Genomic DNA, 23,118 nt, shown 5'->3' with positions numbered 1-23,118 from the left:
CTAATGAATGCACTTTATATGACCCCTAATATTTCAAACACACCAGACTCAAAGCAATGAAACTATGATTTAACTGGAAAGATCTAAACTTTTTTTATATATATCTACATGATTTACTATGCTGCATGATGCTTACCTATTCAATTTACTGATACAATCTGAGACGTTTTGGCTACCTCAGAGATTGGTCAACCTATGGCAATCATTGGATGGTAATGGACTGCAGGCATTTGTGGATTTCGGCAATCATTTCAACATCCCAAACTGTACTTTCCTCAAATACATGCAGGCTAGAAATTATCTGCACACATTTGACTATATTCAACACCATCTCTCAAGCACATGATAGGGCTAATAAATATTAGTCAAATCAATTTGCTTTTGTTTTTTATTTTATTTATTTAGTGCTTTTGACAAAGCACTTTACAAAATGAATAACAAATTGTACGATAAATGAAAATGATGAGAGAGGGGGATAACAATCAACTAAGCTGAGGAAAGTGAAAAAAGAAGATGAGTTTTTAGCTGGGAGCGAAAAATACTAAAGGCATAGAAAGTGAAAGAGTATTCCAGGTCTTAGGAGCAAGAAGTGCGAAAGAACAAAACACTGGAAGAAGCACAAGGCGGTTTAAGAACAGAGAAGAGGAATAAAGATTCACAGTGAAGAGAGCGAGATGGAGAATAAAAAGAAACAACAGAGCATACATTTGAAGGAGCCAGACCATATAGGACTTTGTAAGCGAAGCAAAGAAAATAAAATATAAGATTAAGATCAAAAGAAAGTATAGAAGCACAACATAAAGAAGGAGTCAAAGAAGATCGTAAAAAGGTAGCTGAAACAGAAGACAAATGGCAGAATTACCCACAGAGCGTAAAGGGGTAAAATGGGATTTAGGAAAACCAAAGAAAAGAACAGAGCAGTAATTAAGATGTGAAAAATTATTAAATAAAATATTAGCAATTTAGTTGCCTGAAAGGAAAGAGAGGGCCGAGCATGACGAAGATTATAGGGATGAAAATTTGCTGAATGAGCAGTATTAGAGATGTGAAGGGAAAACGAGAGATGGATCAAAGATAACTCTGAGATTATGAGCAGAAAAGGAAAAAGAAAAAAGGGATGGGGAAAAAGAAGACCAAGTGAGAGAGAACAGGGCAAGGAAAAGTAGGGAGAAAGAAAAGATGTAAAAATCAAGGAAGTCATTCAGGACATAACTGCAAGTAAACAAGTGGAAACAGTATCATTAAGCGATGAAGAAAATGTTGAAAAAGAGACAAAGATTTGAGAATCGGCCACATAAAAATGACAGGACAAATTAAATGAGTGGATCAGACAAAGGAATGGTATATAAAGAAAAAAGGAGTGGTCCTAAAACAGAACTCTGTGGAACTTCGTAAAGAAGTGGATAGGAAAAGAGAACTGGCCAGCCCAGGAAACAGAATGTGTGCAATCAGAAAGATAAGAGTTTGTATTTGTATTTATTTGTTTATATAGCGCTTTACACCAAAGCGCTGCACAATTGAACAACTTAATACATGAAACATAACAATATAACCTTAGAAGCAAATTACAATATAAATCAGTCAACAAAACAGTAAGAAGAGCAATTAAATGAATGGAATAGGGAGAGAAGTGGAGTAGGACTGTGTGGGAGAGAGAGAGGTGAGGATGAGAAGGAGGAGGGGAGGTGGAAAGGTGAGAGTGGGGAGGTAGGGGAAGGGAGGAATACATTCAAGAGGAAGATAAAGGAGGGAGGGGAAGCAGGAAGGGGAAGGGGTTTCAAGGAGGAGAATGGAGAAGGAGAGATTTAAGGGAGGTGCGGAATGAGGAGAAGGTAGGGATAGAGCGGATTGCGAGAGGTAAGGAGTTCCAGTGCAGGGGGGCTAGGAGTTGGAAGGAGCGGAAACGGGAGGGGGCAGAAGGGGACGGAGGTACAGTGAGAAGGAAATGGTCAGCTGAACAAAGGGAACGGGAGGGAGAGTAAAAAGAGAGTAGGGAGGAGAGATAAGGGGAGCAAGACCATGGAGAGATTTGAAGACAAGGCAGAGAAAGTGAAATTTAAGTTGGGAGTGAAATGGAAGCCAGCCATGGGAAGAGAGGGAAGTAGAGAGGGAGTCACGGGGGTTAAGGAGACATAGGGTATGGACAGCAGAATGGTAGATAGATTTGAGGGGGGCGAGATGAGAAATAGGTAGTCCAAAGAATAAAGAGCAGTAGAGGAGGCGGGAGAAGATATGGGATGAGATTATAAGTTTGGTAGTGTGGAAGGTGAGAGAGGGATGGACTATGCGAATATTAAAGAGGTGGTAGTGACAGGCACGAGAAGTGAGAGAGATATGGTGGGAGAAAGAGAGAGAGGAGTCAAAGTGAATGCCTAAATTACGAGCATGGGGAGAGATAGGGAGATTAGTGGGAGGGAAGAGAATGAAAGGAGGAGGAGAGGGAAACCACTTAAGCACAGAACCAGATTTGAAGAGTTGATAAAGAAGAAAGTAAAATAGTGTGATCAACAGCATCAAACGCAGCTGAAAGATCAAGCAAAATAAAAATAGAAGATAGCAACAATCATTAAACAGACTCCTCACAGTGTATATTATAGATTGGTAGATATAGATGCAGGAGCATATAGTACATTGATGTCCATATCTTTCAAACCTTTGGCTGTCCTGCAAATCCAACATTACACAGTGCTCTTTTGCAAGTTGTATACACTAGCTATGCTAACTAAGGGCCTCTTAGGAAGTTTGACATTATTGGTAAAAATAGATGTATTACTGTTACAACTTATTTTTACCACGGTTTGTACCAGAAGATACTGCCTGAGTTCTGGGTAATCTAATGTACCAGGAAGAACCACCTGGGTGCAAGTCAGATTCCCCTATGAAAGAAAAAGATGCATGAATTTGTGGCCAGTCAATTGTCAAATAGGCAATGCATTTGCAGAGAAGACACCAGACAGAAAACAGCAGTCACGTAGTTATGAGGTAGTACAAATCTAGCGATCTGGTTGCGAGGCAATGAGGTGGGTACAGTTCCTGACAATGATAGTTCAATGAATAATAAGTCGGGCTAGGCCTAACTTGGCAATAATAAATATGGGAGAAAACAACAAGGTGAAAGGAAGTGGTTTGAAACTAATTATGTTGTTGAAGAAGAAATGGAGGATCCGAGAGAAGCTGGCACGGAAATTGATCGGTCTTCTCCCTACTAAGAAAGCTAGGAAGTCATCAGTGATCACAATGGCGGGGGAGGAGAGTGGCCCTGCACACAAGCAAGCGTACTTGGATCATGAGGATATAATGTTAAGTGCACCTATTTTTTTTTCAGCAGGACAGGGGTCACTTGTCATTTCAAGAAACAAAAAAGCATATATGAAAACCATGGCATGTGAAGAATGATCATCTAATAAAAACAGCCCACAGAGACATGAAGAAAACAGCATCAAAGACATGGTTCTAATACAAACAGGTTTGGGGATAGGGAGAGAACAACATCTGCAGATATCTATGTGTGGCTGCCTTGATGCCGACAGTGATAGTGTGTCCTTAACGAAGGAAAGCTATGTTCATGAGTTTTTGGGTCAGGCCTGCAACATCGGGTGGTTGGTTGGAATCAGACTTTGATCAGGGCCCAGTTTGCAAATCTGAGCGCAGGGGTAGAAATCAAGGCTTGTTAGTTCTTGTTTGCAACCGTAAGGATGGGAAAAGGAGGCTGAGAGGCTATTTCTTAGGAGGGTGGATGATTTGTTTTATGGGATGTAGAGGCATTTTACATATTATATATTAATTGGTAGGGTAGGGTATTTGTAGTATGCAAAGTAATGGGGCAGAGCATGACATCTTGCAAGTTCAGGCCGGCTCCTTATAAATGTGGTCTTTTGACAACAGACACATTGCGTCCATGTTGTTATGTGCCATCGTCAGATCCAGGAAAACAACGCAGCTGGGGGATAGAGGAATGCTATCTTTCCTCCCTGTAGGTCTTTAGAATATTGCTTTCAAGGTGTGGCGGGTCAGGGGGCCGGGACAGGGTTGTCCCAAAATCAAGAATGTGCTGTGCATGGCTCAGCAGTCTGGTGTAGCCTACTTATGTGTTTAAACCCCTCTTCCTTAGCTTAAAGGTAATGCATTTGGGATGCTACCTGAAAAGGCACACATTATGTGAAAGGCAGGTCTATGCAGAAAAATAATGGTTTTGGTTGATAGTGGTTAAATGTGCACGGCATGAGTATGGGTTTCAACTGATAGGAGAAGCAGTTGCAGACTACTCTGAGGGTGGGGGGATCTGAGTTATGATATTAATGGCTAGGGTAGCATTTGGATCCTCTCCGGTCCATATGTTGTTTTTTAGGGTTTTGCTTTTGTCAATGACAACGTAATGAGGAACGTCTCGGAGTCCTAATTGTGGGCTTCAGCATAGGGTTAATGAAAATTAAGCTGTTAGATCGGGAGGGTGAACTTAAATAGTGGCTGAGATGTGAGGCCACTGCTGGATACTTGATGTGTTTCAAAAGTAGGTGGGGGGGAGCAGGGTAAGTTACAATGTTGTAGTGCTTCAATAATTAGATGTGTAATTTATCAGTCTGCTAGTTCAAACCAACCCTTTTATAAAGGGACCATTTTGTCAATTAAAAGTTTGCATTTGTGAAATGTTTAGACATCAAACCCAAAGAGAGGGTACACCCGAAGAGATAGTTTGTGCATACGTAGTTAAGACTCCATGTTAAACCCATATTACAGAAACTTTGCATCAGTGCAAGGGCCATTGGCAATAGGGCAAACTTGGCCATTCTTTTAAAAATATATTTTTTCAATGCATTTTGGCACCATGTCACTAGGCCAGTACTCTAATATTGACGTAGTGCAACAATGCACTGACAGAATATAGTGTTTGCACTTGGGATACGTTTGCTCTAGTGCTAAATGTACTTGGACTGGTGCAATGTTTCTGTAATAATGCCTATAGGCAAAGTTTGGTAGGATTTCATCCAGAGGGGGCAAAGTTATAGGAGGGGTCCCACATTTTCTTTTTTTCCATAGACATAATGGGAAAAAACTTTGCTCATGGCTACAGCCCAAACCGCTGGACGGATTTTCACCAAATGTGTGGCAGGAGCAGCAGCTTGGACCCAAAAGCGTGCTTTTGTTAATTTGGTGTAAATTGTGATATCTATGTCTGCTACGCAGACACACTTCACTTTTCGCTCCGCAGACAGGACACCGATTGATTAATCGGCTTGCGTCATGTCCACAGACACGTGATGTGTTTGCTGAATGGCTGGGATGAAGCGTGAGGTGTGTCCGATTTTTGGAAATCCCCGCCATCTTGGACATCGCATTAAAAACATTAAAAAACACAACATTGCACTTGTCAAACTTATCTGATAATAGATCTAGATATAAATGTTTTTGCGAAGTTTGGTAAGATTTTGTCAAGAGGGAGCAGAATTAGAGGGGGGGTCCCAAAATATTGTAAAGGCTTATAATTGTGGTGCCATTTGACAAATCTACACAAAGCTTTGCAAAAAAGATTATAGATCTAGATATAAATGTTTTCGTAAAGTCTGAATGGATTTTGTCAAATGGGGGCTAGGTTATATGACGATTGTATGTGCATACATTTGACACTTTTGAACAAAAATAAAACATTGGTGGATTTCCAGCAAAACTTTGTAAGGAGCATTGGCAAGGACCTGAAAGCATGATTTTGCAAATGTGCCTGTGTTTTGTTTTTTGACAAGTGTCATAATGTAGGTACAAAAAATAGTGATATATCTTTGGTGACTGAGGTGTAGCCTGTGGCCATGGGCAGTGGCCAGATTGTCCAGGTCATGGAATAAGGTCACGATCCGGACAATCTGGCTACTTGCCATGACCACGAGGGACAACACATGGGGTTAAAGTGGCCATGTTCACCTGGGACTGGCTTTTTGGTGAAGTTATTCAAAATCGGAATAGATTTGAAAGGGAAGAAAATTGTGCTTGCGGTAATACGGTCATAGGGTTCTCTTTTTGCCTTTTAAAGGCTCCATGGAAGCGAAGAGTGGCCCTGTATGGAACCCCGCCTTCCCTTTCGATGGTGGCCATCTTGGAAAAAGATTTTTCTTCCTACAACCATTTCTTTTCAGCACCCCGTGTTCCGCTTTGGGAATCTAGGGTGCTAATGGCCTTCATCCCCCATTACAGGGGCTGGAAGGGGGGGATAATGGTCCAGAGACCTCGTTATCCACCCTTGCTTACCTTGGGCTAATAACTTGGGCTGCCGGGCCGGTATCTCCGTTCCAATCCCTGGAACGGAGGATGAACGCCACAATATTCCCGTTAGCATAACGAAAAATGCAAACGGAAACGTTGGAAAAAGTACTTTACTGAGAAATATGAAGCAGATGGAGTCTATATATTTATTTTTTTTAGTTCTATTTTTTAACTGTGAAAGGTCGTTCCTAAAAGAACATTTTTTCTGTTGTTTTTGGATGAACTATTTTTTGGCAGGAGAGCTAAGAACGAAATGTGGGGAGGAAATGAGGGAAGAGGTACCAAACACTAATATGGAGGGGTAGGTGGACCGGGAAAAATGTTGCGTGTGTGTTATTTCTAAGGTAGGGGGCAGTGTTTCTCATGCTCCTTGATTACAGCAGTGGTGGTGGCTCTTGGGAAGGAGGGATGGCATTTGCTGATGCCATTTTAAGATAAATAGCAGTTTTGCTAAAAGTATGTACTGTGTACTAGATTGTTAATGGATAGTGAGTAGGAATAGGTGTTGGAGCTGAGCAAGGGAAATTTTGAAGTTGAAAGTTACTAGATCAGTAGAAAATGCAGTTCCGAACTGTCTGTGAAGCACAGATCTTATTGTGAAGTGCGGATGGGTTCTCGAACACGTCATCATGCCGCGCGCCAGCATATGATCATCTGGCACTGTCCGGAAGGTCCGCAATGAAATCAGATGTTCGTAGACGTCCACAGATGCAAACCTAGTTGAAATAGTTGCAAAAATTGTATAGAAGTGATACAAATGATTCTAGAAGGTGGGAAATTACAGAGTTTTAAGGTGACACTTTGTAAATTGGGCACAAATATTGCTATATTGGGTAAGTATGATATTAGTAAGTTGCAGGAAAATACCACGCACTGGTAAAAACCCATGAAATTCAATGAAAAAACTTTGTTAAAGGGACATTATGGTTAAGTTGCACTCATAAAAACCTATGAAATTTAATGAAAAAACTTTGTTAAAGGGACGTTATGGTTAATTTGCACTAATAAAATCCTTTGCAATTCACCGAGAATACTTTGTTAAAGGGACATTATGGCTAAATTGGACTAATAAAAACCTATGAAATTCAATGAAAAAACTGTGTTAAAGGGAAATTATGGTTAATTTGCACTAATAAAAACCTATGAAATGTAATGAAAAAACTTTGTTAAGGGGACGTCATGGTTAAGTTGCACTAATGAAAATCTATGAAATTCAATGAAAAACATTTGTTAAAGGGACATTATGGTTACAAGTAAAACCAAAAACCCCTGAAATTCGCCAGTTATGGTAAGCTAAGCAACCATAACTCTCGCCACCACCGTGCACTGCTAAGACTAACACCCAGGACATCAAAGATGACATCACAAATGCCATTGATGACATCACTGATGACATAACATGTGAAATACATTTTGATGAAAAGTCCCTACAAGGAGTTGTGTTTATATTGTTGGTAACAAGATGTCAGGGGTGATCGGGACACCTATTGTGAAGTACTTAATCTATTAAAGAATGTACTCAACTAAAATCATTGTATTGGAGTGTTGTTCTTAATACAGAAACCTAATCATATATAAACATAGGCAATGACTGCAGCATGCACCATAGAAGTACACTATTTATAATCTTGTAATTTTGGATAGTACAATAATGAATGCTACCTTATCAGAATGTTGAGTAATGTTAAACATGTAATAATTAGCTAGCAATTCAAGGCTTACAACACTTGTGCTGGTTACAAACAATACATATGAATAACCACAATGCACACAAATCAGAGGCACATACAGGGAAACTAAAGTAAGGAAGAAAGAAACAGCATCATCAGAAAATGTTAATGACATTAAAGTTTATCTTCATGTATACAAATGAATTGTGTGTTTGATGCCTGCTCATTTCCCCATATATGTGCACCATCAGCTGAGACCAAACCCTAAGGAAAGTACTTAAGGAACATATAACGATGTTAACGTCCATATGTATAGCACATTTTTCAATTTTAATATTCTGACTGTCAGTGAACAAAACCACCTGGCCTATATATGTCAGTGAACAAAAACAAGTGGGCCAGATATATGATGTCATCAGTGATGTCATCAATGGCATTTGTGATGTCATCTTTGATGTCCTGGGTGTTAGTCTTAGCAGTGCACGGTGGTGGCGCGAGTTATGGTTGCTTAGTTTACCATAACTAGCGAATTTCAAGGGTCTTTTGGTTTTACTTGTAGCCGTAACATCCCTTACAAAGGTTTTTCATTGAATTTCATAGGTTTTTGTCAGTGCAACTTAACCCTTAACCATGATGTCCCCTTAACAAAGTTTTTTCAATATATATATACATATATATATACATATATATATATATATATTTGTTACATTTGCAATTCACAGAGGAAGTCTGTATATAACTTTGTATCGTTGATGTACACCAAGTGAGCTGGAAGTCAAACTCATGAACAATCAGCATGACAGCGGAGTCTCTCGAGTCATCCTGCTTCGGGAGAGAAAGATCCTATCCTTCACATTGCTGAGCAAATATGCACCTCCAGACCAAGTATCATGCTTGTTTGAAAGAATGAGATCCATTGAACACTCATTGTTTTGCACCAGATTATGGTGTGAGGTGGTTGATTGGCAATGCCATCCGGCGTGGCAGAGAAATGGCTCCTGAAAGGGTTCCTGTCAACAATCAGAATGGGGATGCACTGAAGAGTTCAAAAAGGAGTAGCGAGATGAGCAAAGACAGACCCGGGTGCGGAAGGATCAGGCTCACACCTCCATTATGACCATCCTTGATGTTGCTCATGTAGCTAAAGTCTGTCACAGTCACTGTTGTTTCAGGAAAAGCAAGCTTGCCTCGGGATTCACTCATGCTCTCTGTGGCGCAACCGATGAAAGTAATCTGGGATGCTGCAAAGAAAAACACAGAGGCCATCAATATATGTACAGCTGTGTATGCGCAATTTCACGGTTACAAGACTATTCTAAGATCCTCAATGGAGTGGCAGATTGAAGGAGATAACTGGGATATGGGAGTGTGTGAGAAGATTAATCAAAAAATAATGCTATGGTTGCTGTATATAAGTGGGAAACCTCTAACATCAAGGTATTTTAAAAGACCATGCATATCATTATGTAGAATATGAATAATTTAATAAAGTATACCCTTCATTGTCCTGCATATACGTGGTTCTCTACTTACGCACCAAGAGATATTTGATCGACACTGCAGTGTATCCATAACTCAGTAGCCCAACTCCTGTTACATGTGTCCCCTTTGGACCACCGCTCACTGACAATGGGTGTAGCCTACTTGACACCAGTCTCCCTCAAAGCCCTACGTATTACCCAACAGATGTTACTTTGTATTTAGTATTTGTCATTTATATAGCGCCTCACGCCAAGGCTCTGTAAAAAAACAATTTATTTTTAAGGCAGCTCGGAAAGTGGGATAGGAGTAGTATATAGATTGGAAAAAGAGGGCAAGAGCATTCCACTGAAGAGAAGCCAATAGAGAAATATAGCGCATCCGGGAAGATGCACACAGAGGGAGTGGTACAGTTAGAAGAAAGTGAGATTGAGAGCATGTTAGGCAACATGAAAAGGGACAAGAGATGTGAGATGAATAGGAGCAGGTCCATAAAAGGACTTGAACACAATGCAAAGGAATTTGAATTTCAGTTGAGAGTGAAAATATAACCAACAAAGAGAAGCCAGAGAGGTAGAAATAGAGTCATGAAGAGATAAAGAATACAAGAAGTGAATAGAAGAATTAAAAACAGACTTTAGCGAAGCTAGGCGGGAGATGGGTGACCAAAGCGAAGTACAGAACAATAGAATGGGCGTGGAAATATTAGAGAGGAAATTAAAAGCTTAGTGGCACTAAACGTTAGAAAAGATCTAACTTTCTGAATGTTGAAAAGATGGAAACGACAGGAACGGGATGTAATAGAGATGTAATAAGCAAAAAACTGATTAGCGTCAAGATGAAGGCCAAAATGACGTGCCATAAGCGAGATAGGGATATGGGAGGTAGAAAGAAAGATGAAGGGAAGAGGAACGGGAAGAGGGATCGTATTAGATCAGAAAAAGAGAACTTCAGTGTTTGAATGATTCAGTACAAGAAAGTGATCAGACAACTAGGTTTTGATAGCAAAGAGACAGGCTGAAAGATTTTTGTGACTTATAGGTGTGAAGGAACCACTAAGCTCTGAAGTTATCCAACTCTCAGGCTGCAAATTCAAAGACCACCTCACCTTTAGGCCTAACCATAAAATGCAGTTATTTTCTTCTGGAGCAAATCATCAAACTTTACATGGTGTGGACATTATCCTAGGCCTTCATGTCCTCCTCTGCATCAATAGATCTGCTCAGCCCTGCAATAAATACCAGCACCGTAGGCAGGAGACCATATCACTGTAGAATAGTTAACTGCTTGCTCTGCATCAGTACACACCTTCTGCCATATGAATGGACACAAATTTACCAGTAAGCATTACACACACCTACATGTACAAGAGACACAGGCAGACTCCTTCCTGCAGGTTCCTCATGAATAGATGTATACTTGTAGCACCTCGGCTTTGATGGACCTTTTAGGCAGCAAGGTACAAAAGATGATTAAGAGCTACCTGGACCGGGTTACTGCAGACTAAGTGTCCATCAAGGCCAGGCTTATCCCAGTACCTGGCGTGAACGGGACCTCAGTGAGTGCCCAAATGCCAATCTCGGTTAAACCAAACGAAAATCCATTTGCCCAAATTTGGAAAACCGGCCCACAATGTAGGGGCGAACACAGCAACCAGAGTGGTTTAACCAGGGGGTTGGGTGTGGGGGTTACAATGCCCGTCCCTGGGGTTGTGCAATGAACACCATCAGCAGAGCCCCACAAAGATCATGGGGAGAGTGGGGTGGGATGACGGGGTGGCTTAGGGGTACATCCTATCTCTCACCAAACCATGGGCACCACACAAGGGCTCTCTGAGCCAAACACAATAACCCTGGGGCCCATCCACGGGGGTGGCTATCGGCTCAATCATGGCAGGGTAGTCACACCTTTGCTACCTATTGTAAGGTCTGACCAGGCAGGACATTCTATCACCTTGTACAATGTGGGGAAACTGGTGCCAGGGGTACACGAAAACTGAGAGGCCCTAACCAGTAAAGTTATCCATTATCTAAGTAAAGAGAGGTTGCAAATCAATCATTAGAAGTGATATAATGGATTGCACAAGACAGAGGACGTCCCCAAAAGAGGATGAAAGAATTTTGGTCACCCTAACAAATGCATGGTTGAGGGACAGTCTTATGTCTATAGAGGCAAGGACATATCCCCTGATGGGCTCCAGAATATTGATCAGACCCACAGCTGGGACCCAGTGGAACAACAAGCAATCTAATTTACATACGCCCCTTTTGCCTAATTGATCCGAGGAGAACAGATGTCCCTCCCACAGTGATGAATTGGATCTCGAGGCCAATGATTTATATAATGTTGCCACAGTTATAGGCGCTCTGACAAGGGAAAATGCTACTAACCTGATTTCCTGGAATATAGCTGGGCATAAGAATCATCTGGTGGATAATGAGTGGTCCGATTTATTAAGGGGCTATGATATGATATGTATGCAGGAGGTGTGGGATTTGGAACCAACCAGTTTCCAGGGATACAAGGCGTTCCAGGTACTAGTTAGAAAGGGACCTAGGGGAAGGCCCTACTGGGGGCTTGCACTATGGATCAGTACAGCCCTGGGTCTCCATATAGAATCCATAGAAACCGGCTCGACCGGAAGTCCAGTATATGGTGTTGAATGGTAACAGTGCCCATCCATTGTCTATATGTAACTTGTATAATAGAGCAGATCCCAAGGCCTTGATTAGGGCCATTGATTTGGCTAGAGACCTAGTATTGACTAGGCTTGGCCTAGCCAACTCAAACCACTCTATTTATTTTGGGTGACTTGAATATCCAAATAGAGCCCCTTTTAGATATGGAGGGGGCATGGGATGAGCTAGATGAGGCGTTGGACATTCCAGCCCTGGTCCCACCACCTAGGAGGAGAGCCCATCCATTTGTGCTTAGTTGTGCCACATTTTTCCTGGGATTGGGGCTCAGGGCTTGTAACGGTCGCTTCTCCAAGGATCAACCACAAGTTTTGAGTATAGAAGGGAGCAAGCATAAACTGGTATTTGTGAAATGAATTGGGTGGAGGTGGCGCCCCCAGAGATCACTTAAATGGCTCCCCTAACAACAGAATAAAATGGGCAGATTTGGACTTAACTCAAGCGAGGCCTCAAATCTACGATGCTATTTTGCCATTAATAAGACAGTGCTCCCGGGTAGACATGGGAGAGAAAGAGATCTTGCCCACATTTCATAGAACCATGGAGAATATCCAACCCTCTGTCACGAAACTCAGCAGGACTATAAAAAAGAATGCCACAAAAACCTGCCCTTGGTATGACAAGGATTGTAAGACCGCTAAGAGTGCAATTTTAAACTGCCTAAAAGTAAACAACCAATTGACAACCTAAAGCTTAGATCGCTTAGGTTAACTTTTAAAACCCTGACGAATACCAAGAAAGAGGTTTTTGTCCAGTAAAAATGGGAAGATTTGCAAGAGGCAGGTTTGTCGGATGATTCACAGACTTTCTGGAGGTTGGTGGGTGGTTTGGAAAATGGACGTGACAGCGGGTGGTCTCTGCAATAAGTCCTAACTCCTGGACTAAACATTACCGGGAGCTGTACGGTATAAGCGAACAAGCACAGCCCAAAGGGAGCCAGGATGGGGGAATTATTAGCAGGCCTATTCAGTTGGAATTGGGGGAAATCTGTAATGCAATCCAAACACAACAGTGGGGTAAGGCACCAGGCCCAGACCTGATACCAACAGATTTATTAAAAGAGGAGATAACGGTCTGGGGGCCCATGTTATAATGGCTCCTTTTTAATGCATGCTTCAGAGGTCCCGTCCTCCTGGCAAATGGCCATCATAATCCCGTTTTATAAAAAAGGGAGGGAGCGAGGACCCATTTCACTTTAGGGGCATCTCGCTATTGGACAGGATAGGGAAAGTCTTTGCAAAAGCAATTTGTGTGCATCTCCAGGAATGGGTTTCGTAAAATTAGATAATTGACCATCTCCAAGCAGGATTCCAATATAGAATCAGTACGATAGACCAGGCATTCTGCTTGCATGTCATAACGCAGAAGTACACAGCCCTGAGGAAGATGAAGATATACTTTTTCGACCTCAAGACCACGCTCGACTCTGTGTCAAGACCAGCACTATGGAAAATCTTGGTAAAAAGGGGAATTCTGCCTGCCCTCTTACAGATAATCATACAGTTATATTCTGGTAACACTGCCTCTGTTCAATGGATGGGTAATTGGTGGGGAATTAACCAACCCCTTTGAGGTATCAAGCTGGGTAAGGCAGGGGTGCATTCTTTTCTTGTTGTACATCGATGAAGTGGTAAGGCATGTTAGAAGGACATGTCTGGACCCCCACAAATTAGGTTTGGAGGCCTGCCCAATGCTGCTTCTTGCTGACGATGCAGTCGTATTAGCCACATCACCAAAAGGCCTCAGGACCACTCTGGAGGCCTTTGTCGAAAAATGCTCAGAGTTATGTCTGGAAATTAATATGGCAAAAAGCAAGCTCAGTAAATTTACTAAAATGGGTTTGCCACCAAGAATACCCTCCTCGAGCAAGTCCAGGAATATGACTACCTACGGATTAGGTTTAATGACCAGGGGAATTGGCCCCTTCAACTAGGTAAATCATGTTTGCAGTTAGAAAAATACAGGGGGGTAGCGAGATTCTTTTATTCACATGGTCAAGTTCTGATTTCACCAACAATTAGAATGTTTTCAACTCAGGCCAAATATGCAGCTATGTATGGGGCTGAAATTTGGGTTGGTGCGGATTGGCCTGGTGGAGAGAGCTATTCTGAAGACACTCTTGGTGCTCTCAAAATCCTCACCAAGTCCCACATTATACATGGAATTGTGACTGAGACCCATACAGAGAGAGGCTAACTTCAGAATGCCATTTTTCTGGCTGAGGCTTTGGTCAACCTTGGAGTTGAAAAGATATCAAGAAGCTGTACTCCATATCCTAGAGGGCGAAGGAGAGAGATGCCTACCATGGTTACAGCATGTCAAAAAATGACTGAGGCAACTGAGTTTGCTGGACCTATGGCAGTATCCACAGAGAACAACCCAGGGAGTCTGAACAAAAGCTAGGAATAGTGCTCAGTCGCTTATGGAGGCCGAATTAGCAAACAAGTGCAGGTATCTTTTAGGGGGTCTCTCCTACCTGGCTAGCAAGACATGTCTAGGGTTTGAAACTTATCCACAATTCTCCTGCATCCTTTATATAAGGTTTAGAGTATCTAACTAGAACCTGCCAGGTATCACAAAAAAGTGGGTCCCAAATGGGATGGTCTTTGCCCAGTGTGCCTGTTAGCGCAGGAGTCAATACCCCATTTCCTCTTTTTCTGTAACAGCTATCATGTTGCCAGACGTAGGCTCCTAATTTCGCTATTGAATAGAAATGGCATTCACAAAGTTGATGAGGCACTCCACTTTTTAAAGAAATACGATGAAATTCAAGTGGCATACTGTGTGGCTACCTATGTAACTCAAGCCTGGCAGGTGAGGGTCAAAATGTTAAAGGAGGTCAGTGTGGGGCCATGATTACCTAATTGGCTCAACATGAATGAACAAGGTGGTGCATTTTACATGGTTTTAGATGGCACTGGTGGTACCTTTAATATGTTTCAAAAGAATGTTAGGTATCATATTTAATGTAATATTGAACTAGCATAAAGTCTGTCCTATTTGTATGCTATTTTATATGGTAACTGCGTTTTTGCATATGTAACTGTGGCTAGATGACATTGTGTCGAATAAAAGTCGTTTGAACATCTTTCACATTTGCAATTGCATGCAATATATGTAAGGACAAGAGTGCCTCACTGCAATTGCACACAATATGATCCACTTAGTAAAGGATCCAATCATGCTGGCAGGCTCCTGATTACAACTCTCCGGACAGGCTAACCATGCAATGAGGCTTCGCCTTTGGCAGATGTGTGCTGTGCAAATGCCAGTTAACATAACATATGATCCAACAAAACAGTTCTGGGGCCAGATTATCAAATATTTGCACGAGTGCAAAAAAAAGGAGCAAATGAATATAGCACCAATTTTGCTGGTTCTTAATAGACAATGGTGCAGAAAGGTTTAGCCCCAATCGGTATTATCTAAAATGTTTTTACCTAGGGAAAATAAGAGTAGGCTGTTTTGTTTATGATGTGTGCTGTGTATCATAAAAAGAAATGTAGACAAATTTTACTGTATGTTATGCCACAAAAATAGCTTTAAAAAAACAGCCTGATTCATTTTTGTGAACTTTTGTTGATAATATGTATTGGGGCAAAATCTGTTTGCTCCCTTTTGTATTATCAAAGGATTTGCTTAGTTTTTAGCACCAGTGCAAATCTTTGATGATCTGCCCGTGGTCCTGCTCACAGTTTTGCCCTCCTAGTTCTTAAAGAAACTAATTTTCCAAAACATTAAAACCCTAAATTCAAACCGTGCAGCTGATTAATCTGTCGACACATCTAATCGTTCTACTTATGAATAAGGGAGATTCAGTCAAAACAATTTAGAGACTTTCGTAAACACGAAGTCAAGCAAGGCTTATCTATCTGACATTCAGTAATGTGTATGGGGGTAATCATATAACACTAAATGCTGACGTAAAACTTCCATGCATGAGTGCTTATAGTGTCACATAGGCGCTAATGAGTGTTTGAGATGGTTAGTATGTGTTTCGTGGTTGACAGGGTGCATTCTGTTTTTAAGAAAACGCCTATAGCAGGCCTGCACAATAGTTGGGTCAGTTCAGTGTTCAAAGACAAACATGGGTGACTCAACCCTTCATAATGTCAAGGTTGACAAATTCCATACCATTAAATTGGCACCATCCCATCGACCGTAAACACAGGATAAATCATCCCTCTAATAAAGAAACCAACTCTGGATCCCGACAACCTAGGTAACTATTGCCCTATCACCCAGCTTTCCTTCCTAGGTAAGATCATCGAGAAAGTGGTGCAGCACAACTGCAGCAACACATCAACAACAACTCCTCCAAAACTACCAATCTGGGTTCAGACCCCGATGCAGCACAGAGACAGCAACAATACAGGTGGTCAACGAAGTCCACAACATCCTTTAGGATGGCCACCCCTGCCTCCTGGTACTACTATAACTCTCGGGCACTTTCAACACAGTAGACCACCAGGTGCTTACAGACACCCTACATTGGGACATGGGGATAAGCAACATTGTCCTATGCTGGTTCAAGTCCTACCTCACCAACCACCTTCAGTTTGTTCAGATGTACTGCTCTAGATCACCAATGCTACCCATCACCTGTGGAGTCCTGCATGGTTTGCTCCTCTCCCCAGTGATCTTCAATCTATACATGGAGGTGCTGGGAGCCCTCTTAGCCACACACAACATCCACATCCACCAATACACCAATGACACACAGCTATACCTCAATATAAAATCTGCCTCTCGCTGATCCAATCTTGGATGTCCAGTGCATACTTGAAGCTCAACCCATCCAAGACCAAATTCCTACTCCTCACCAACAACACCAAACACCCAGACATACAGACCTGGCTATCAAAAATAAACTCTGAGTAATTCACACCCGAGCTCACCTCCTGAGCCAAGTCCATTGGGTTCCACATCGACAAACACCTCTCCTTCAACACACATAGCTAATACAACTTAGTCAGTTTGGTATCGGCTCTCCCTCCTGTGGAATGCCAAGCCCTTGCTCCCTCTGGACAGCTTTAGATTCACTGTTCAAGCACTGGTTCTATTCCACCTGGATGGAGGAAATGCACTTCTCGAAGGCCTCCGTTTGTCCTCCCTTGTGACCATGAGAATTGTCCTACATGTGGCTGCATGCCTTCTCATGGGTCTATGCAGATGCACTAAAGAGCCAAAGGAAGGTATGATAATGAGTGTCAAATGGTAATCCCTCATCAATAGATTTAGGGTAGTTATAAACAAATGACAGACAACCCCCACACCACCTGTTCATCGATAACGATTATCAATTCCATTAGTAGCTAATAGCATGGCATGTCAATAGTGTTTAGAAAACCTATGCTTTTGTTATACCAAACTGAAGTGACATTGGAAAATATTCTGTTTTATGTGTTTTTGTGTATTTGTTAATTCATTATTGAATTGCTGCTTTGGTTTAATGCATGAATTTTAGTATTTTATGTTAGCATTACTGCGTATGAATTATAGTAATACAATTGATAATCATTATTTATGAACAGGTGATGTGGGGAAGATCTGTCATTTTGTCAAGACTACCCTAAGTCTACTGATGAGGGATTGCCATCTGACAATCATTAGCATATCTATAGGAAGGTTGTCCAGCCAATGTGACATAGATCTATGCCGATACAACCACATCCCCCGGCCCTCATCAACCTTCACTGGCTCCCACTGCACTCACAAATCACCTTCAAGTCTTGCTGCATTATTTATAAGGCAGTCACCCACAAGTCACCAAGCTACCTCACCGAGAAACTCAGCTTCTCATGCGAACAGTGCACCACCAGAAGCCAGGACATGTGGAGACTTGAAATCAGCCGCTGCAAAAAGGAAAGGACCAGAAAACAAGCCTTCTCTGCATACGCCCGAAGACCATGGAACCTCCTCCCCGTCAGCATCAGACTTGCCTACAAGCTCCTATAATTCAGAAAAGAACTCAAGACCCACTTCTTCAAGGAGTCTCTCCTCCTCAACACCTAGGTCATCACGTCGCCCCTCGCGCCACCCGACTTGCTAGAGGCCGCCTGCCCTTCTCCTCCCTGCCACCCGGTACAGCTGTACACCTCCTCTGTGCCACATTGTATCCTACCCCTGCAGTATAGCTATTCTGTTTTTACCTCTGAAAAGTGCTCCGTTATGCATCTGTAATGTTGTGTACCTGTGTAAAGCAGTCTGTTATGTATCTGTATTGTTGTACACCTTTGTAAAGCGTTCTATTGCTTCTTGAAGCTAGGTTTGTGCTCCACAAATACAATAAAAATAATCCATTAGAACCTATTTCTCTGCACCCGAAAGAAGTGGGCTATGTGTTTGTGGGTGGGGGGCGGGGCGGGGGCAGAATCTATTTTATTTGGAGTCCATCATAGCAAAAGTGTGTTGGTATCGCTGCAGAAGGTGGCCCGATAATGAATCTGGGAATTCCAGCGTTTGTAGTCAATAAACACACCGGAAAGCCATTTAAAGAAGTGTGTGTGTGTTTTTTTCCATCCAGAATGAATGTGCGTTATGGTCATGCAGGTGAAATAGTTATGTCTTCAGACTTAATCAGGATGCAGAAGACACTGTTGAACCTAAAGATATGTGCCCAAGTAGTATTCCTTTATCCGTGATGTTGTCTGTTTGCAATCATTGGTGTTCTTTAACTTCATGCAGCTGACCTTCTGTTTGGCCGCTAATCTTTCACAGAAACCTAGCAATATGGACACAAAACAGAGCAGATACATTTATAGCCAGAACAAAGCAGTCATGCCCTGCTGTTCGGCGGTCTGTAATCTACATAAAGTATCAGAAAAACACCAGGGACCCAAGAGTAATTGTGACGCAGTTTAGCATGGCCATCTCCTGCGTCAGTTAAAGTACATACATTCATGTGAGGTCAGTGGGAATAGCTTGAAACAGCACTTAGCCGCTGTCGTGCTATCGGGGGCTAAAATTGGTTTACACAATCAAAACCTAGGTTTCACTGGCAAGCTTGGCAATTCAGTTCCTTACCCTTTTCAAGAAGCCAACTAAAATATTGCATCGACTACACTCTCTCTCTGGAATTTAGACACACTGAGGCTTATTAAATGTTTGGCGTTATAGGGAAAACATTTGCACTTTATCAACACTTTCCTGAACAGCTGAGTTTGGAGGTGAAATGGGGGATTTACTTCCAGCGCATTTCTGGGTGCACTTTACCTAAAAAATCTCTCGAATTTACTGTGCCAGAAATTGCCATGGAGTCCTATGGACTCCAAAAATGAGGTTCAACACTGACTATTAATGAACAATGTGTTATCTGAACGAGATCTACACAGGTATATATAAACACAGGTATATATAAACAACCGATACAGAAAATACCAAATAAAGGATTCAATCTAAATAAATAAATAAATAAATAAACATAATACTGCCGTGGAAAGTCATGGATTTCATCATACTGCAGTGGCTAGCCAAGGCAGAACACATAGGGCCACATACCTAATACTTTTTTTTCGCTGCATCTCATCAGCTGTGCCAAAAAAAACGACACCCTACTCTCAACGGGCATCTGAATGTTCACATCAAAGATGCACATGTCAGATGCCCTTTCCCACCTCCTTTGCACATATATGCAAATAAGGGGGGTTTCTGCGTATTTCAATGTGCATTCCAAAATCACTAATTGGATACTGGACCTCATTCCGAGAATGGTGGTAGTCATGGCACTATTTGCGCCATGACTGCCTCCAATAACGGGTCCGGCACCAGTGTTGTTCAATGGGGACTTACCGGTGTAGTCCGACCCTGGCGGGACCGGTAAGTCCCCATTGAACAAACCATTCCCCATTCCCATTTGAGCCCCCATAGGGCTCAATGGGAATGGGGAGGGCGCTAATAACGGGCTTGCGACTTGCAAGCCCGTTATTAGCGCCCTGGTCCCTTAGAGGGACCCATAAGGGACCTGTGGTCGGACAACACGTTCCTTACGGTCCCCGCCAAGGGATCTTGGAATAGGGCGGTAAGGGATTACCGGCACCGGTCTCCTTCTAATGCCCGGTATCCCTTACCGCCCACCTTGTAATGAACCCCACTGTTTGTAATGCGCAGAAATGAGCCATGTTGCCTTATGCCTGATGGGAACAGCATAGGGGATGCATAAATCATGACAGGGTCATTTCTCAACCTGTCAAGCATTTTTATTGAAGTGTGATAGCCTCTATGTAAACCGCAGCTTTTACATTTGCATTTCCATACCCAAACAGGGATAGCAATATTTTGTGTCGTTTATATTTCACAGTGATGGGCCCTTTAATGACCTATCACTGTGAAATGCGCATCAAGCACTCATGTGGGTGATGGAGCCAGTCATACATTAGTGTCGGGAAATGTATGCAAGAGGACTGACCAGCAGATATTTTGCTATGCTGCACTTCCCCTGAGAAATGTGCAGGCCACTTTTCAGAATAAGATAAAAGATGTGATACAAGTGACTCCTCTGGCCTCTTTTTATTTGCTTTACTTTTTGAGAATCTGTCCCATAGACTTAAAATGGCACAGAAATAGCAATACTAATTTGGTCTTTTGTCCCTAATGTACATCATCCATCAGGTATGCCAAGATCCCAGGCCCTGTACAGATAAATAACTTTACCTGCATATTAAAACCAGCCCAGAAGAGCTGTCACAGGCCAGTGACCCTGGCTATGGAATTTCAAAGCCCAAAAGCCTAATACAGAGAACTGACCAGATGACATTGAAAAAGAGATGTGAAAACACACACATATTGTCAAGTCTACATGCATCATTCAATTAATCTCCTGAAGATCTGTTGACAATGTAGAAACCAGGGGTAACATGGCCTGCTGTTTACAACCTACGATATCACATGATCTAACAAGTACCTCTGTGCTTTGTTGCAGTAAACTTGATACACTGGTTCTCCGACCCGGTGCAGCTGATGGTCTCACTCTTGTTGCAGTACTGGGAGTTCTCAGCCAGGCAGGATGGACAGGTATTCCCATTTGCTGTAGTGTTCGTTGGTGTCCCTGGAAGTGAAAGAAGTACATGTAGGTGTTACTCTATTCAGTAAGGGGATCCTAAAGCCCAAGTCTCCCAGGGAGTGGGGTTATAAAGTTTTGGATGAAATAATGAGATCTTAGCAGGAAAGTTGGAACTGCAACATCAGTGTTACCAATGACACTGGCAAAGAGTGACAGTGTGCACTTGGCAAAGATGTGAGATTCATACCCAGTGAATGAGAGCTTGGCAGACGGAAGTAAGGGTGGAGATCTTGTAATGTTGACCAATGCTGGATACGCTTCCTTAGGGAAACAAGGAGATGGGGACAATGCTGTTGCTATTAAAGACTAAATGAGGTCTGGTCAAATCTTTCAAAAGCTACAACTCCCTCATGTTTTAAGTGTTGAATTCAGGTGACTCAGTGGAAGACCGTGCGAGAATTGTGACACAGGATGTTTACAGGAAAGTATGGGCTAAATAGGGAAGACCAAAGCTTGAATGTATGCATGTGCAAGGATTCAGATATAATAGGCATATTCATGAAAGATTAGGGAACTCTTGTGCGGATTTGGGCATGTTCTTCTGTAGAAAGGGAGTTCCATAGTCTGTAGAGTGAACAGCAAATTCAGAGTTGTTTGGCAGCAGGAAGTCTAAGATATTTTGGAGGGAGACTAAGCAGCAATTTGTTTTCTGACTAGGCTAGAGGATTACCTGTTTTGAACTGTATTTCTTACTTTGGGAATCCATTTTCTGTGGAAGAAGGTTGTGTTGCTATTGTTTTTTAATTGACAAACCATAAAACAAAGTTATCTCTAAGAATGCAACAATTCCTGTTTATTCTTGTTCCAGGAGAGGAATGCAAACAATCACAGACACCAGTGACGAGGGATCAAACACCTGACCTACATCCACTGTTTTTTGTGATTAGAGCACCTCAGATACTCCTCTCAAACATGCACACAAGACCACAACAAACTATTGATTCTCCCCAATCCATCATCTTCCTGGATCTGGGAATCTATCAAAGAGACTAGAGGGGCTTGACAGCACTGCGTACAAAATGCCAGGAAACCGAGGAATGCCCTCGCTGGTAATAACCCACTGGGAAATGAAGTCCTATCCTCAACTGCACCACAACAAGTGCTGCTACTGTGCGGAGTTTATAACTCTTTCCAACCCCAAGCCATTGCCTTTGTGGCATGCGACTAGTGAGGATGAGAAGCATCTTGCTTTAAAGACCGGGAAGGAAATGGGAAACAACATCACCACCAGGGGAGTTGCTAGGTCTGGAAAAGACCCGGGGCTAAGCTGATGTCAGAACTGTTGGGACTGGGGGCTAGCTAGCCTTTTGGGTGTAGCTCCTGAGATTCTATCCGGGGCTACAACCAAAAGATCAGGGGCTATAGCCTCCTAAGCCCCCCCAGCAACTCCCCTGATCACCACTATACGCTTCGCTCCACCTAGTGTGCTGACTGAAGGTACTGCATGGCAACTTTACTCCTCCTCCACCCTTTCCATGTAAAACCCAGGGATGTTGATCCCAGTATCACTGCCACAGAGACAATATTGCCTATTATCCACCTAGTAGATGTTGCCTAGTGGCTTTTGGAAACAAGATAAGTGGTTCAAGTGTTGTTTAAACAATGTTATTGTGATTGTACAATATGTCTTGCTGTGATTCGGTAATGGTATTCTGCAGTGATTCCTACCACATGAAGTTACTCTGCCCAGCCTTGAGAGTGGGTTCATGAAGCAATTCCTCAGTTAATTCAAGCCCATGTCTCCTTAGAGTCATTTATACAGTATTTGTGCGCATATTCTTCGCTGATGGAGTGCAGCATACGTTGTGCCTGTGTCCTTTCCTGAGAGAGAGAGAGAGAGAGAGAGAGAGAGAGGACAGAGAGAGAGAGAGAGAGAGAGAGAGAGAGAGAGAGAGAGAGAGAGAGAGAGAGAGAGACCAATCTAAGCTGGGCTGCAGCAGACATTGTGCTAGCATCCTGC

General features: G+C 42.4%; 1 protein-coding gene across 1 annotated transcript in view; it reads right to left on the bottom strand.

The window, feature by feature from the left end:
• Positions 1-374: 374 nt before the first annotated feature.
• LOC138529452 (phospholipase A2 inhibitor and Ly6/PLAUR domain-containing protein-like) overlaps positions 375-23,118 on the bottom strand; it is a 233,218-nt gene continuing 210,474 nt past the window's right edge. Inside the window, exons 4-5 of the mRNA XM_069640825.1 lie at positions 21,000-21,143; positions 375-9,163 (exon numbers count right to left, since the gene is read on the bottom strand). Coding sequence (XP_069496926.1) covers positions 8,943-9,163; positions 21,000-21,143 — 365 coding nt within the window. The 3' untranslated portion in view covers positions 375-8,942. The remainder of the gene's footprint in view (positions 9,164-20,999; positions 21,144-23,118) is intronic.

Source organism: Ambystoma mexicanum, chromosome 1q (genome assembly GCF_040938575.1).
Source record: "Ambystoma mexicanum isolate Mex_15411 chromosome 1q, UKY_AmexF1_1, whole genome shotgun sequence".
In the NCBI taxonomy this organism is placed as follows: domain Eukaryota; kingdom Metazoa; phylum Chordata; class Amphibia; order Caudata; family Ambystomatidae; genus Ambystoma; species Ambystoma mexicanum.
Note: the sequence above shows the minus strand (reverse complement) of the source record. Positions and strands in the feature narration are given on the sequence as shown.